The sequence below is a fragment of the Engraulis encrasicolus genome, chromosome 22 (assembly GCF_034702125.1).
Source record: "Engraulis encrasicolus isolate BLACKSEA-1 chromosome 22, IST_EnEncr_1.0, whole genome shotgun sequence".
NCBI classification, from domain to species: Eukaryota; Metazoa; Chordata; class Actinopteri; order Clupeiformes; family Engraulidae; genus Engraulis; species Engraulis encrasicolus.
In genome coordinates this window covers 51,703,592-51,721,530 of record NC_085878.1, presented here as the reverse complement: position 1 = coordinate 51,721,530, position 17,939 = coordinate 51,703,592, and the positions used below count along the sequence as shown (strand labels likewise).

Below are 17,939 nucleotides of genomic sequence, written 5' to 3'. Positions count from 1 at the left end.
CCTCCACTGATGGAATTTGCCTGTTTTAGTTTGCCTTCACCACCATGGCTTCGCCGCCAGAGGAGTGAATAGAGGCCTTGCATGTGGAAGCACCCTCACAGAACTAATAGAGCTATACCGTGACAATGAAGGAATGAATGAATAAATGCTCAGCTGCTCTGCCCCCACTCAACTGAAAACCAGGTGTTGGCCTTGGCTTTAGCAGGCACAGTGCTGAGAAGCACCTTCTGCGCAAACAAAAGTGGCATTTAGGGTTCGCCACACCACAGAGTGTGTGGATGTGGATGTGTCAAGACATCTCAAAGGGCAGCAGCAGAGCAGAGAACACAGCCCTCTCTTTCACAGACAGACACACACACACACACACACACACACACACACACACACACACACACACACACACACACACACACACACACACACACACACACACACACACACACACACACACACACAGACTCCAGTCCAGGCATCCACTCCACAGCTCAATAGACACGTTTGACTACTGAGTGTCTCACAGTCTGGGGTGGGGGTGGGGGTGTGTGTGTTTTATAATGGTATTTCTTGTGTTGCGGAGACAGTGGTGGTCCAAATCGACCACTGGTTCAAGACACACACACACAGATACACTTTTTTTTGAGGTCTGGTTCTCATTTCTTTTTGCTGTTTGGTGTTGGACTGTGTCTGTGTTCTGCCGAAGTGCATGTTTCTGTGTTCATGAGAAGGACAAAAGGTGTCGTACCTGCAAAATTACAATTATTTTGCTGTACTCTCTCTCTCTCTCTCCCCCCCCCAGCTGGAGAAGCTTCTGCTTACTCCTCCAAATGTGCCTGTCGGCCTCGACTCTCAAAAAGAGGCCAGTTTCCGTAGTAGCCATAGCAGCAGTCGCAACCACCACCTCAGGCCTGCCAGGCCACCCCTTAAGGTCAGAATGGGAAGCACCTCACACACACACACACACACACACACACACACACACATACTGTAAACACACAATGTTTTACTGGACTTAACTGCTCTTCACACAAGCACACAAACACACATATAGCATGTATGCATGCACTGCAGCTGGATTTCTGGATTATGGATTATTGCTGCTCTTTCCTCACATACACTCACACACAAACAACCCCTTGGTCCCTCTTTCTTTCACCTTTTTCAGACAGGGAAGCGCGCCGGCTCTCTGGAGGCCAAGTCTCGGGCCGCCCTCCGTCCCGCCGGCCGCCTCTGCACAGAGCTGCACCGGCACCTGACCACCGAACGACACCAGCTCCAGACAGAGGAAGAGGGGGAGGAGGAAGAGGAGGAGGAGGAAGAGGACCTGGCAGAGGAGGACGAGGAAGAAGAGGACAGTGAGTCTGAAGAGGAGGAGGATGCCGAAGAGGACGAGGAAGAGGAGGAATCTTTCAGCAGCGAAGGCGAGAGTGGAGCCCAACCACAGGGGATCCTCCATGGGCCCCTTCCAGCCCCGCCCAAGCCCCAGTTCTCCTCCGAGCGCGAGCTGCACTCCGTGGTGGAGCTCGTGAAGTACATGCACACCTACTGCGTTCCCTCGCGCAAGCAGCAAGCCAGCTGGGACCGCAAGGAGCGCGAGATGGCTGCCGCAGCAGCAGCAGCATCGTCGGGCCATCGCCGCACCAGTACCACACCTTCCTCTTCTTCCTCCTCTCTGCCACGCTCTGCCGGCCACTGCCACAGAGGACCCACCACCACCGCTGGCTATGCTCACCACCAGAGCAATGGGGCGGCGGTAGTGCGGCCGCGCCTGGCGTTCACACGGCAGCGGGACATGCGGGCGTTCACCCTACTCAAGCAGCTGCTGGAGGCCGTCAACCCCTTTGACGTCAGCAAGCCCTACCGTTACCACAGCGCCCCCTATGCCTCGGCACGCGTTGCTGCTGCCGCCACGCTCAACAGCAGCAGTTGCATTCATCAGCAACAGCAGGGTCTGCAGCTTCATAACAAAGCTACACAACAGGCCTGCTGCAACAGTCTTGGGAGCGCGACGGAGCCCAGTGTCGCCGTGCTACAGACGCAGCAGCCGGATGATGATGCCGCCTCGTTCTCAGTGCGCCGCTCTAGGCGTCTGGCCTCCTTCCCCAGCCGCTTCGCCAAGAGGTCGCGACCCTTACACATCAGCTCCGGTAGCCCCACCCCCACACCGACCCTGGCGCTCAACACCACCACGCCACCGCCTACTCATAATGCACCACAGGGGTCCATAGAGACGGCCACGGAGGAAAATGACCTCCAGCAGAAGAGCCCCGTCTGCAGCGGCAGTCCTTTGTGTGACAGTGGTAAGCAGCACAAGGTCGAAATGAGACAGGACCATGGGGAGGCATCTCCGAGTGCTATAGGGTGGAAATCCGTTACTACATTTTGGATAATGGACACAAAAGTTTGGGGAAATGCTTTTCACCCCTGTCTTTTTGTCCTTCCCTTACACGCTAAAAACTATAATTTTCACAATGATACACACACACATACATACACACACACACACACATACAGTGTCACAGTATTCACCATCCAGAAACAAACCCCTGCCTTCCACTAACATCTGTGTGTGTGTGTGTGTGTGTGTGTGTGTGTGTGTGTGTGTGTGTGTGTGTGTGTGTGTGTGTGTGTGTGTGTGTGTGTGTGTGTGTGTGTGTGTGTGTGTGTGTGTGGATGCTATGTCTGTGCATCTGACCTTCCTGCCATCTGAGGAGATGCTGTTCTCACAGCCCTCCATTGTTTTGTTCTTTTTTGCAGAGAACAGGTCCTGTCTCTGTCTCCCACTCAGTCTCAAATCCACAGGGTAAGTATTTTAATGTATTTTATTGTATTATTACCCATATATTTTTTAAATCTACTTTGGCTACTGTATGTTTTTGAGACTTATCTTTGTACTGTAATTATAAACTGTATATGTCCCAAGTGTTTGTTCTATGGCTCCTACACGCAAGACAAATTCCCTAAGGGGCAATAATGGTTTTCATGCATTGATTGAATCTCTCTCTGTAATTTGGGTAATCTCCCAACAACACCAGATTCCACCAGTGCACTGTAACATTGTGCATTGTGAACCAGGGAAATTGCGGCACCAGTAACACATTACAGAAATAACACTCTCTGCCTCACCTCAATTTCTTTCTTTCTTTCTTTTTTTTCTTTCTTTCTTTGATTTCCCTTCTATCTTCTCTCTTTCTTTCTTTCTCCCTCTGATTCCCTCTCTCTCTGTCTCTCTCTCTCTCTCTCTCTCTCTCTCTCTCTCTCTCTCTCTCTCTCTCTCTCTCTCTCTCTCTCTCTCTCTCTCTCCCACTGTCCTTTTCTCTTTCCAATTCAGAGACTCCCAGTATGCCAACAAGCCCTTTGAGGCAACACTCAGCGTGGAATTGTGTGGCACAGCAGGTATTTTTTCTATCTTTCTTTCTTTGCACTGTTATATTTTATATAGTTACCTTTTTTACAAATACTTATGCTGCTGAACGCCAGACGCTACCTAAGAGACCAAGTAGCTGGGGTGGTTGAAGAAGTTTCGCCATGAATTTGTTTTATTCGCTCTGGACGCTGCATTGATATGTTTGATTCAGCTAATCACATAATGGCTATGTCTTGACAGACTGGGACATTCGTCGATATGAACGCTCCAATTTATTTTCGCCGAACAGCATCATAGCGATTCGCTTACCAATTAGCTTGAGTTTAATCGTCAAAATTTGCTCTGGTCGCTCAGTTCGCTTCGCTCCTGGCGAATTCGCTCTGGTAGCTTTATTCGCCTTCCCTCCATAGAGAAATAATAACTTCCGCCACTCAGGTCGCATAGTTCGCACTTCGCATTAGTACGTGCACTTCGCATAGTTCGCATTAGCGCCACCATCAAATTTTAAGTATTCATTTTGATTGAGAAATTGCTCTTTTCATACAAGTAAAGGTGGATGTTCTCCCTGGCCGCCATTTTTAATTTCTAGGGAAAAAAGACATTTTTAGCTGCAAAACTTGAATGGGCAGCATGAATTCTGGAAAGAAACTGCTAAAAATTGTACATGTGTGTGTATGTGCGTGTGCGCGTGTGTGTGTGTGTGTGTGTATGTCCACCCCTAGGGCTGACCCCTCCCACCACCCCGCCTCACAAGCCGGTGGAAGAGGAACTCTTCAAGCCAGAAGGGAAGGGGGCGGAGCTTCCCTCGCCCTCACCGCCCTCCCGCGGCGGAGGCGGGTTCCTGTCTCGGCCTCACGCTCGGAAGCTGCCGGAACAGACGGAGCTCTATGCACAGCTCCAGCGCATGGGCCAGGCCGAGTACACCCCGCCGTCTCTACTTCGCCCGGGCTCGCTGCGTTCCTACGGCGACCACGATTACTGTCTGCTCAACCTGACGACCGACAGCCGCAAGCGCCCTGCCTCCGCCCTGCTCACCGCCTCCACCGCCGTCTCCATCACCGGCCACCACCCACCCCCAGGACTGGCCTCTGCCCTCCTAACCCCCACCTCCCCCCCGGCCCTGGGGCTCCTCTCCCACGATGCCCACACCAACAACAGGCAAGTTGTTGGGACACCCGAACGAAGTGGTAGTGGCGATCGTCTTTGCTCCAAACTGCTTCGGCAGAGGGAGGAGGAGAAGGAGGGAGGGGAAGGAGGAGGAGGAGGAGGTGGGCGTCTGACTCTGCGCACCACAGGCTGCTCCTCCTCCGCTTCCTTGACACCCCAGGCCTTGTCAACAAGGAACGTGGACGAGGACACTGTGCCGCTCCCCCCGCCACCTCGCTCCCCATCGCCTGGCAACAACATGCGCCCCTCGACACCCTGCTGCCAACCCCACTCTCCTAGTGGCAAGGCCAGCTACAGGTGTGTTGGTCAAACACACAGACACATGCATTACTGCCCTACAAAGGCAAAGTGCAGCAACTGACTACATATTCTGTGAAAATTGAGTTTAGACTGCCTCCTGACTCCTGATTCCTTTATCTTGTGGCAAAGCCTTAATAAGCCTAATTTATGCTGCCGATGTATAGATTCTGTGAACGTCAAATCTGGCTCTGCGTTCGACCACGCCTCCCAAGCAGAGGCTCTGCGCACGTTGTCACGCACCTCAAAAAAATCCTGACTACGCAACACACGCACGCAGACAAAAGGCACTATGATTGGTCGTCTCAGCTACTATACCTCCTTGTTCTCTTGGCAGCACAGTGCCGGTAGTTTGTGATAGCAAAAGCCTGGCAATATTCTGTTAAATACTATATCAATGCTAGTGTGTGTAAATAAATGAAGCTACAGTGACTGAATTAGTAAGTAACAAACAATGTATCAGCTATACTTTCGCAGCACAATGCCTGCTGGCTGACTACCGTACTGTAGCCTTGTTTCTCCACCGAATATAAATACACATGGGCAGACTCAAATTCTTCCATGCTTGCATTTTCTGCGAGTAAAAACGGACTTGGTATTTTAAATAATGATACCAGTGCCTTGCCTTTGCAGTTTGGGTAAAAATACTAAGCTAACTGAGCTAGAAAGCAACATTGCTTAATAATGGCCGTAGTACTAACAGTTTATTTTACTTGCGCTGTTCCATATGTGGCTCGCGACATGAGACCTCGTGCGCAGAGCCATAACAGCAAAACTGATTTGCGACCAGACTCCAGCGATAATTCACGTCTATTGTTGCAGAATGGTAATTTGCCCTTTATGGTCCAAATGTTTCCCACTTAAGAGATATTGCAATGTCAAATTCGCTGTAACTACAATGTCCAACCTAACACTAGGGGTGCAAATCACAGCCTCCATGACGATACAATTTGATATAATTTTTTTGAGGTAGCTATTCGATTATTTTCGATACTTAAGAATGCCCGACAATACAAAACGATTCGATTTTTTCCAATTACTCGTCCACTTCTAACATGTTATGGAGCAAGGGCCTTGGGCAGGGGCCAGCGATTCGATTGTTTTCGATACTTAAGAATGATATGATTCAATTCGATCGTCGGTCGTAGGGTAGATATATAGATATATATCAATTATTATTTACACCCCTACCTAACACCAAGGCTCTAAAGGCATTTTTCTTAGTTTCAAGGTTGGTGTAGTAACTGCACTTTGCCTTTGTAGGGCAGATTATTTACGGGTTGCCAAATCTGCTCAAATACCTTGGGGCATTCAATGATTTGTTTTTGTTGGCTTTGTGTTTGTGTAGCTGTGAAAACTCTGAGACTTGCCATGGAGACAAACAGCGATACAAATGCAAAACTGTACAGCAGAATGATGTAAGTATAGAACCTATGTATACACAAAAAGCATGCCAGTCTCTGTGTGTCATTTGCCTAATGAGAACTGCCAAATATAGCATTCTGTTATTTCCAGAATTTGTTGGCCATTCACAAATCCATTTTAAACCATCAATATTTAAGCATTGATGACCATAGCTTGGAACTTACAATTATCGTACACAAATATGTAAATCCTTCATTTTGAATTAAAACCAACTCTGATCAGACCGATTACTATTTATAATATTAATAAATAATGAATAACTATTCAGGAAAAAGATAACATTTGTAGCAGCACAGATTTTGGAATAACAGTAATTACATAATGGACCTTTGTGTGTGTTTGTGTGTTTATGTTTATGTTTATATGTGTCTGTCCTTGCATAGGACGACTGCCGTGTTTTCTACATTCACAACCTGCCCAGCAGCGTGACGCAGAGTATGCTGCGAAAGCGCTTTGAGGCCTTTGGTGATCCCAAGGACTGCAGGGTGGTCATCAAAAACGAGTAAGAACTCTTTGAAATGCATACAGACACGCATTCTCTCTCACTCACTCACACACACACACACGCACGCACGCCTGCATGCAGGCACGCACGCACAAACACACAAAATGTACTCTGCTATGTACACCAACACTGTGTGTGTGTGTGTGTGTGTGTGTGTGTGTGTGTGTGTGTGTGTGTGTGTGTGTGTGTGTGTGTGTGTGTGTGTTTCAGCCGAGACCGTTGTGGAGTGATCACTTTCAGGAAGGGACAGAGCAGTGGTTCTCAGCGGTATCGGACAGGGTTTCAAAATGGCAGCAGTGGTTCGCGCAGACTGAGCAGGAAACGCTACATAGACTTGGGTAAGAACTGCACTAAAAACATATGAAAAGATCACAATTCACTTAGAGTCTTAGATTCACTATTCACTTACTTCAATATTCAAAAAAAGAACAATTCAGTAAAGCTGCACAAAAATGTTGTATAAGGCTTTGTTTACATGTATGTGGATATTTTTTAAATGAGCATGAATGTATTTTTAGATCTCGTTTACACAGCATGTGGAGATATGTAGTAGTATCCATGAAGTCTCAGGAACACTTTTAAGTGTGTGTGTGTGTGGGGGTGTGTGTGTGTTATAACTATAATAGTATAACTTTTTTGCATTTATGTAGAGGACACCTACATTGCTACTTTACAGTTTTTCTCAATTGGTTTTGTACATTTCTCACAACAGAATAATGATTCTCAAAAGTCTTTGTTCAATTGTGACTTCCTGGTGTTACCTGTGCACATGGTCAAATCAGTTTCTCATTGTTTTCGGCATATAGCAAATGCTCTCGTCCACCATGCCATGGCTGTGTACAATTATCAGTGATTTCGTACATTATCAATTGCTTTTGTCATATCACTCAAAAAGCTTTGTCACTGAATGCATGAAACTATCTCAATCTTATCTGATCAATGTAATATAAAACTGAATTTACAACATTTCCCATCCAATCTAAACAGCATTTCGCTTCAGAAAAGATCCTCAAGAGTGTACTATTCAATTGACAACATGAGAAATTGATTTGACTAGCTTATCCATACACTATGACACAATGACTAACCATTCTGCTGGCACTGATACGCTTATTGACACAAAAAACTTGGTTTTGAAAGCCAAATAAGGGTTTTGAGCAAGAGACTCGGTTTTGCAGGTTATCCACCGTGTTTTGCCATTTGTTAAAGCTGTTTTGAGAATGAATATTATGTTTTGCAAATTGCGAGAGAGATTCGAGAAATGTACAAAACCAATTGAGAAATACTGTAATATTGTTCGGGGCGCTGTATTGTTTCTCAATAATTATTGCCCCTCCCAAATTAAATGATCGGTCTGTGTGTGCATATGCGTGTGTGTGTGTTTCGCAGATGAAGCTGGGCCTGGCCCTGTGAAGAGCAAGTACGACTCTATGGACTTTGACACCCTTCTAAAGGAAGCCCAGAAGAGTCTGCATCGCTGATGATGATGCGCCTTACTCACTCACTTACTCATGCAACAATCCCTCCCTCCCTTCTCCTCTCTTCTCTGCTCCCTACCCCATTGCATTTTACCACATCCACAGCCCCAGATTTCTGTATGCACACGCACACACACACCAACAAAAAACGAAACGCGCACTCACACATACCCCGCCACCACCACCACCCTTTTTAAAATGAAACACATATGCCCTCCCCTGACCTCTTAAGGCCCTACAGCCTCGGATGCTCCTCGCCTCAGTACCTGGAGGAAGGCAGGCACCTCATAATGTTTACATTTCCAACATCAGAATGGTGATGCCTCAACTTGACCTGAGGGGACTTCTGGGTTTTCTAATGCCCAGGTGGACTGAGAGGACAAAGAGGACAAATGAACAAGCGAACAAGGAGGGTAACCAAACAAACAAAAAGAACAAACAGCAAAACAAAACAAATGCGAAGTGAAACACTGAGCAAGAATGCTGCTTCCTGTTGTGTGTATCCTAAAGACGTTTGCTGTTGTCGCCGAGGTGTCTGTAGCAAGCCTGTGCTCTTCGCATTTGGAAATTGTGTGTGTATGCTTTTATGTGTATGTGTCTCATGTGCAAGGTGTGTGTGTGTGTGTGTGTGAGAGAGAGAGAGAGAGAGAGTTGTTTTATAGTCCTTCCTCCCCTCATCTATGAGTCAGCTGATGACTAGACTGTGGGAGCAATACTAGCTATATACATTTTAGCAAATCGTTGGTGTTCACAACTGTTGTATGTATGTACGTAAGGTATGTGTGTGTGTCCGTGTAATTTTAAATTAAGAAAAAAAGAGCATTAATACAAATGTAGAGTTTACAAAGTCACAGAAGACAGACCGAAAAATAAGAGTTGACTCACGACTAAACCTGTATGTGCTATGTGCTTCCTTGTTCTTTTGTTCTCCTTCTATGCACTCAAGTGGCTCTGTGCTTCTCTGGGCCTGTTCAACCCTGTAACCGCAAATACAAAGAGCTGCAGGCTATCGTACCGTACAGACGGGGGTCCTCTCTCTTTCACTTGCTCATAGACACACACACACACGCACACACAGACTTCCGTCCTGCAATCAACAAACACATTTTTTTAAATGTTGCCATTTCATGATTTAATTTAGAGCCCAGAGGGAGAGAACAGTTGCTTGATGCCAGCAGCCCCCTTTAGGACTGCATCATCTGTCATTAGTGAGCCACCATTGCAGATCCGGGGTGAGGACTGATATAGTGGTGCATCGGATGCAGCATTGACTACCCCTGTCTATGGGGAACGAATGTTTCAATTCTATTACTGGCATCTTTTGTCAGGGGTAGTGCTGTTTGAGTGAACATCAATTGGCAACAAGGCGATGCACAGATTTTTCTGTAGGTGGTGGTAAAAAAACAAAAAAACATTGGTTATGTACCAAGATGGCAGCATCCAAAGCTTGCCATGCCATAAGGCTGAACGTGATCAAAGTGTTTTATCCATGGTGCTTCCCATAGGCATACATACAATGTGTACAGTATGTCTATGGTGCCACCTATGATGGAGGCAAACTGTAGGTCCCTGGCTAGCCAGAAGGAGCCTGTCCTATACAGTATATATCTGCCTCAGAACCCCTCAGAACTGCAGACCCAAACACAGCACCCTTACCCCAAGACCTTCAGAGATATGATCTCTGTTCTGTTTACATTCCCTCCTCTCTTTCTGTCGGTCTGTTTTAGCAGCGACCACCTCCCTCCAACCACCCCCACCCCATAAGGGTTGTGTGGCCTCTTTTTGCGGGTTTTCATTTTCAAGCTCTCTTGTGGGTTAAAATAATCAGTTATTTTCTATGCGTGCAGTCTTTTCTAAAGAAAAAAAAATCAATATTGAGCATATCCTATGTGTGTTGTGTGTTGTCGGTATCTTGTAATCTGATTGGGCATGAGGGGACACACCCACCACGGTGGATGCTGGGAGGTGAAGTCTTTTCTCTCCAGCTCCACAGTTTTCTTTAGGGGTGCCCCTTAAACCCGGTCGAAAAAAATCTGTGAATCCTGTAAAATGTATGTCTGTGTGTGCGTGTGTGCGCCCGCGCGTGCCTGAGAGAGAGAGAGAACGTTTTTTGGAGGTAGGCCCTGTATTGTCTCCCCTTAAACACCATCTCTACTGTGCTTGCTTTTGATTTCATGTTTTCCCTCCCTCGAAACAAAAATAGGGAAAAAAATCTTCCTAGTCTCCTTGCCCACCCTGCTGCTGCCTCCTTCAGCTTCCCCCGAACCAATTTGATTGTTTACATCTCTGGGTTTTGCGGGAACTGCAGAGAACCTACACACACACACACACACACACAAACATTGAGCACTACCATCACCTCCACATTCACACACACACACACACACACACACACACACACACACACACACACACACACACTTAAACAGATTTCATTAATCTGTTAATATCTGCAGCTCCTGCTCCCAAACTCAGCGGAGGAGGCAGCACGTGTGTGTGTGTGTGTGTGTGTGTGTGTGTGTGTGTGTGTGTGTGTGTGTGTGTGTGTGTGTGTGTGTGTGTGTGTGTGTGTGTGTGTGTGTGTTTGTATCGCAACACTAACTGTATGAGTTGTAATGTGTGCTGGTTTACATTATTGTATTTGGATATATAATATGTACATAGCACCATGTCCAGTGAAAGAAACAAAAGGTTTGTTATGACTCTGCGAAAGGGTGTGTGTGTCTGTGTCTGTGTCTGTGTCTGTGTGTGGATTTAAGGCTTCTTGGAAGATGTAGGACAAGAGAAATAGAAGGGAAAGTGATTTGTGCGTAAGAGAGAAACAGGTGTAAAAACAAATCCCTTTAGAATTAAAGTTTTTATTATTTTGATATTTTTTACCTTTTTTCAATGCAATTAAGATGCAATACATAATATATTTCATCTCAAAGAAAACTGGTTATAATTTGAGATGACGTGATAAAGCTGTAGATTTGTTGTTTAGAGATCCTGTACTGTATCGCCTATATATGAAACGACTGCTGTAGACAAGAAAAAAAGAAAACACAAAAAAAACCTCCCTTACTAGTAGATAACCAAAACACACAAGAAGAACCCTTGTCATAAGATTCACTGCGCAAAAAATAAAATGAAATAACAAATAATTTAACAAAATGAAAGAAACCGGCATACTCACATGCACCTAGACACAATGAATACTCCCTGATATCTTTTTTTGTTTGGTTGTTTTTTGTTTTGTTTTGTTTTCTAGAGGAAACTTTCTTGTATTACCAGATTTTTGATGGTAGTTATGTCAGTTATCCACAGTAGAATGTCTGTGCACAGTCACATAACACTCCCCCTGGTGGTTGGAGGACTGATTTTGTGTGATCGATCGAAGGGGGTAGACAGGGTCACGCACACACATACTAATAAACACACAGACACACACACACAAACATACAGAGAGAAATGCAAACGATGCAGGAGTCTGCCTGATGAGGATGGCGAGCTGTTATTTAGTGTGTGAGCCTTAAAAGACAAAATAGGAGAAGACAAAACTATCTACAGCTTGGCTATAGTTTAATCTTCTTTTAATCAAAAATGAAAAAAAAATCTAATGTGTTTTCTTAATTACTGAAGTAATTAACTTTTCAATACAGCCATATTCAAAAGGTATATATACATATATATATAAATATATATATTTGTGTGTTTGTGTAGATAAATATATAGAATATATAATTTCTTATAGAAAGTGTTAACGTTGACCATTCTGTTCAGTGATTTTTTTCTCAAAACATTTCAGTAAATGCTGTCAAATGTATGGGTGTGCAGAGCATCCAAAATTAAGGTAATAAGTATTTGAGTGCAGACTTCCAAAGGGAACCCTCTCTGAACGCAATACGTCTTCCCATTCTTTCTTTTTTAAGATGGCCAGACAACGCTCGGCAGAAAATGACCAAAAAGAATATTTGATGTTAACCTGGGTTTTTAACGCATAAATAAATCTTCTGGATTTATTTTCTACGAATGTTTAAATCAAACTTGTTTCTCCCTTCATTGATTGTTGTTTATTTTTGTTTTCTTTCTTTTCGTTTGTTTCTCTGTCATCAGCGTGTTTTAAAATGTATGCAGTACACTGATTAATCGGAATAATCAAATGTTTTCTTTTCACACATTCTGTCCACAACACAGAGACTAACTGCTCCCTCCCTTTGTTGCTCCTCCCCCCAAATTGCCCCCGCCCCCTATGATGGCAATAGGCTCATTCGTGACGAAGCAGTGCTGCTTTTGCTAAGCAGCGAGCATGCGCACTTTGCCATTTTGATGCATTGTGGTTAGAAAATTCTAACCAGAATGCCTCAAACTGTCAAAGTGCGCATGCCCACTGCCTAGCAAAAGCAGCACTGCTTCGTCATGAACGGGCCTAATAGCAGCAAGATCAAGCCGTGTGTAGTCAATGGCTTTTAAATGGGCACATCTGTTTGTACAATCTTTCCTCTGAATCACATTATTATTATTATTGGTATTATTATTATAATTATTATTATTATTATCATCATCATCATCAACCAGGCTTCCACTGGTTCAATGGTTCAGTTACACACCTGGTTAAATTAATCTTGCAGCAGTGGTAATTTGGCTAAGAAAACAGGGTGTCTATCAGCAGGTTTACCACTCGTATTTAGTCATGTTTAAATCATCTTGTTTAGTCATCTTGTTAAAATTAATTTAATTTGAGGGCGGTGCTATGATAAAGGTTGTAGGTACAACAGGTTTCTTCTGATTTGGCTTGGGAGATTGATCTATTGATGATGAAGACAGATGGAAAAGGGAAAACGTAAAAAAAAATAAAAAAATCTGCGATGTGTGTTTGATCATTTCCCTCTCATCCTCTGGCTATTATCCACATCTGCTCACAGAATGATTTTGTTTTCCTTTTTTAACTTAGGTTTTGGTACACAGTGTATACTGCTAGTGAGATTTTATATTTTTACATATATTTGGTTTTATTTTGAGTTTGTTCTTTTTTATTTATATGCCACTTAGCTTGGATGTATTTTATGGTGTTTTTTTTCTCAGTACTGTGTGATTTCATATGTTGAGAATGTGCAGACAAAATGCATTTCAGTATTTTTGAATTGTTAAAATCTAGTTTCATAGATAAAGAATTATCTATATAGTGGAAATTATCTGTTATATTTTAATTCGTGTACATAGTTTAAAAAAGGAGAGTGTGTCTTCTTTAAACTGAATACATGTCTCTTCTGAGATTGTTTACATTAAAATGTAGAGACTCCTCATATACTGTAAAAAAAAAAGTACATATATCCATCGATTTGCCTCCAAAAATAAAATCCTAATGAAGAACTTTGTGTGGTCACGTCTTTGCTTGTTTGGCACTTTTGCCACACGCTGTGGCTCAGAAGGCTGTAACGCCATACCCAGAGCCATGGGTTTCAGAGGTGTGACAACAGGGGTACTGGAAGTCGGTTGGTGATCTGATTCATGTAGATTCAAATAATTCAAGACAGTAGCTTTCTTTTCGCTTCAGACTACCACAGACCCACTATGTAGCAAGCGATGATGTAAAAATGAATTGCATTTACCTTTACCACTCTGGCCGATGCTCAGTTCCTGGAACCAGAGAGATTCTAGAATGAGAGGGGACATATGGCGGCCATCTTGGTGACGCCTCCGGGGTGCTATTTCGCGATTAAGTAGACCAGATCTGAGAGTCAATGGGAAAAATGAATGGGGAAACTGAGTATAGGACGGAGGGGAACCCAGCGGTTGTGAAAACCATATGGTTGAAACGACCGTGAAAAACTGATCAATCTAGACTACTTGATTGTGTCATACGAGTCAAAATAAAGCTTTTTGAGCCACTTTTCTCACGGTTTTTTTGACAGAGCGCAGGCGCAGTAGTTCCATAACGGCACGAGAGCAACGGCTTTTCACAACTGAGCATGTGCACAATTTCGCGTGCGCCGATGCAGCCAGATGATTGGATCACTGGCAACGCAGCTCAGCAGGCACATTGGCTCTTGTTACCAGAAAGGCGGGAGATGTGCGGGTAGACGCCATATTTGCGTTACGAATCTTCACCGTTAATTTCTATGGACCCGTCCTATCTCCCCTTACTAGAATATATCTCTGCTGGAACTATGTAGAACTATGTAAATTAGTGATCTGGTGCAAAAGTTGCTAAGACAATTTTAAAATCTAACATTGGAGCATTCTCAATATAGGATGAACCCAAATGGCTATCCAAGCCAGGGGTCTTTTGGCTTTGTGATTAACCAAGGGTACTGAAGAGGCTATTCATCTAAATCAGTGTTTCTCAACCTTTTTTAGGCGAGGCACCCTTTCAATTCATGACAAATTTCAAGGCACCCCAAAACAGCTAGCCGTAACATGGCATCGCATCCGACACCACACAAGCTTAGAAAAGTAACACATATTGTAGACGTCACACGACTTACGTTCGAAGTTGCAGCTGACTGGGGCGACCTATATTTACTTTATTGTGGGTAAATGACAGATGAAAGATTCCACTGACTAGCATTAACTTATCAATTTAGACAAATATGTATTATATTACATAAGAAACATGAGAAACACTGATCTAAATACATTTCATTGCAATGTGCAGGAGAGAGATACTTAAAAAGGTTATGTCAGCGTACATCCTTCATTATTAACACGGGCAAGTTTCCTTCGACATCTGGCCCTTTGTCAAGTATAACCCAATATGGGCCTTGGCAAAAATAACTGCCCGACCTTGCTCTACTGCATCCCAACAATTTAGTCGGAATGCTATGAAATATTACCTGGAATTAACTCAGCAGGAAACTGAAGAGGGAAAAAACTTGAATTATACCCCAACCCCCTAGTTACTAGAGTGCAGCAGTCCCCTCCCTGCAGCTGTATACCACACACACACACACGCACACACACACACACTTACATAGACAGAGGGCAAGGCGTAATGGAGCATACATGTACCGGTAATTGGCTGTAGTAGCTGTCTGCCAGCCAATGGCAATTCATTTTACCCTCTGTGTGCTGCAAGCAGTGATGCTAAGATGGCTTAGATAGCAACTTTCAGAAGGACTCACAGAGGAAGAAAGAAAAACTAGGTGTGTGTGTGTGTGTGTGTGTGTGTGTGTGTGTGTGTGTGTGTGTGTGTGTGTGTGTGTGTGTGTGTGTGTGTGTGTGTGTGTGTGTGTGTGTGTGTTCAGCTTTGATGACATCAATATTATGATGTCACAATAGCAGTGTGATGGCTGCATCGAGAATGCTGACCCTGTTTTTTTTCCTATGAAACTGCGTCAGTAGCATGACGCAAAGATGGAACTCTGCCCACCCCTCCTCCTTGGACTCAACCAATCAGAGAGCACGCAACACATATTACAAGACAGCGTACACCCCCGTTCCTCCCTCACACACACACACACACAGTAGAACCCCTGGGCATGGGGGTGTCGGAGAGTTATTGCAGGGGGGCATTTTGCATGAAGGGATTTTTGCATGAAATCAGGAAATCTACAGTTTAAGACCTAACATTCTTCCATTGACTGGTTAGTAGTATTCACTTGTGTGGTTAATAGATTTATTTGCTTCTCCAGTGAATTTCTAGCAATATGACTAGATAAACTGTTCATGGACAATTTACATTTAGCAATATAGAAGGACAAAAAAAAAAAAAAACATTGTGTGTGGGGGGGTGTGTGTTTTTTTTTTTGGGGGGGGGGGGGTGTAGTGTGTGTGTGTGTCTTATTCCAAAAGGGGATTTGGGAAGCACCTTATTGTAACATCACAAAGCCCACCCATCCTCTGCTGTCTTTTATATTATCTTGTGCCATTCACCCCCCAACCCTGTAAGGAAATGCCAACACACATTACACATGCATGAAATCTTTCCAATGGCTTTTATTGTGTGTGTGTGTGTGTGTGTGTGTGTGTGTGTGTGTGCGTGTGCGTGCGTGCGTGCGCGCGCGCGTGCGTGTGTGCCTGCCTGCCTGCCTGCCTGTGTGCATGCGTGTTCACGTCACATATATGGTTGCAAAATGTATGTCTGCATCTAAATTGTGCCTTTCCTGAATAATGACATCAGATCATCTCTCATTTATTCTCTTGCTGAAAATAACAGAAACAAACCTATTTTGCCTATTTTGTGGCTTATAATGTAAGAGAAGCATTTGTTAGGACTTCATATAATGGTATATATCTTTTGTGACAGTGTTTCGCTATATTAAAGGATGCCAATTAAAGCCTTCCCTCTAAATTATTCTCCTTTCTAAGACACCTGCATATACTCAGCCTGATGTCAGATCCAAATGTACAGTATACCCCCTAGTGGTGACTGTGAGGAGTTGCAGCTATTGTACAAGTAACTTCAGCAATGTCTCTCCATTAGCCAGCAGCATAGACGTGCACAGATAGGGATGAGGTAGTGCTAAAGCACCTGCCCCTTGACCTTAAGGACAAAAAGTGGCCTTTTGACAGTTTGCTTATTTTTTGTTTAATAAGTAACAGTAATAATATAATATAGACCTATATCCTCTATAGCCCGGTAAAGAAGTTTCACATGCATTCTGTTCCCCATCTAAAGTAACCTGGGAACTCCCATACTGCCTTTAGTTCTACACAATCGTTTCGATCTGAAAAAATCTCACTTGTGATTAGGTCTGGTGTTAACCAGGCAACATCTAAAGCACATGCCCCCCAAAATGTCTGTGCACGGCCCTGTCCAGCATCATTGAGATTATAGAACACTAGAGAGATGTTGATAGATATAGATAAGTAGGTGTTCAGTACAGTCCTTTGACATGTGATGTGATGTGACATGTGATGTGACACATGCCAATGATACTTTAACTGAGGAAATCAATTGACATGAACAACATTGAACACATTAGAACACGTACATCATTTGACGGTGAAAGAATAAATTAATGACTGAATGAGTACATGAGGGAATTCAGTGAGTGAGACTGAGTGAATGAATGAATGAATGAATGAATGAATGGATGAATGGATGAATGGATGAATAAAAAATGAATGTGTTTGTCTGGCTTGTATGTTTGTCTGGGTTGTTTGTTTTGCCTGGCTTGTTTGCTTGTTTGTTTGTTTGTCTACAATGTATCTGTATCCATTGACTCTGTTGGAGACCCTGATGAGAAATGCAGCCATTCAGCTGATACGGCAGGACTTGGACTGCGCCGGTGGTGGTGGCGCTTGGGTAGCAGCTGCACACGAGAGGAAAAAGAGAATCATAAAAAGGAAAACATTTTACCACTAACAAATGATACATAATAATAATAATAATAATAATAATAATAATAATAATAATAATAATAATAATAATAATAATAATAATAATAATAACAACAACAACAACAACAATAATAAATATTGGTATTGATATAAGTAGTTACATATTGATATATGTTAATTGCAATAATAATAATGCATTTAATTTACATCTCAGGTGATCCAAGGTCACCTTATAAACAAAAAATAAAAAACAAAACAAAAAATACATGAAAGCATAAAATAATACAACAACCGAAGCCAAATTGATCTATCTTTATCTACAGTACACAAACATTCTGCTGCTGCATGGGGGGTTCATGACAAAGGGCTTCAGTACCTGTTATAGGTTTGCACCAACTGTGGGGCATTACCAACAGCTGAGCTTGTTGTGGTATTAAAT

At 43.6% G+C, this 17,939-nt stretch overlaps 2 protein-coding genes across 2 annotated transcripts in view; one reads left to right on the top strand and one right to left on the bottom strand.

Moving 5' to 3' along the window:
* The window catches only part of ppargc1b (peroxisome proliferator-activated receptor gamma, coactivator 1 beta), a 65,081-nt gene extending 55,953 nt beyond the window's left edge, over positions 1-9,128 (top strand). Inside the window, exons 5-13 of the mRNA XM_063188679.1 lie at positions 797-925; positions 1,163-2,297; positions 2,755-2,800; positions 3,329-3,393; positions 4,087-4,828; positions 6,177-6,246; positions 6,637-6,755; positions 6,969-7,096; positions 8,148-9,128. Of these exons, the coding sequence (XP_063044749.1) occupies positions 797-925; positions 1,163-2,297; positions 2,755-2,800; positions 3,329-3,393; positions 4,087-4,828; positions 6,177-6,246; positions 6,637-6,755; positions 6,969-7,096; positions 8,148-8,239 (2,526 nt within the window). The 3' untranslated portion in view covers positions 8,240-9,128. The remainder of the gene's footprint in view (positions 1-796; positions 926-1,162; positions 2,298-2,754; positions 2,801-3,328; positions 3,394-4,086; positions 4,829-6,176; positions 6,247-6,636; positions 6,756-6,968; positions 7,097-8,147) is intronic.
* An 8,288-nt stretch (positions 9,129-17,416) lies between these two features.
* Positions 17,417-17,939, bottom strand: part of pde6a (phosphodiesterase 6A, cGMP-specific, rod, alpha) — a 29,655-nt gene continuing 29,132 nt past the window's right edge. The window contains exon 23 of the mRNA XM_063189149.1: positions 17,417-17,472. Coding sequence (XP_063045219.1) covers positions 17,417-17,472 — 56 coding nt within the window. The remainder of the gene's footprint in view (positions 17,473-17,939) is intronic.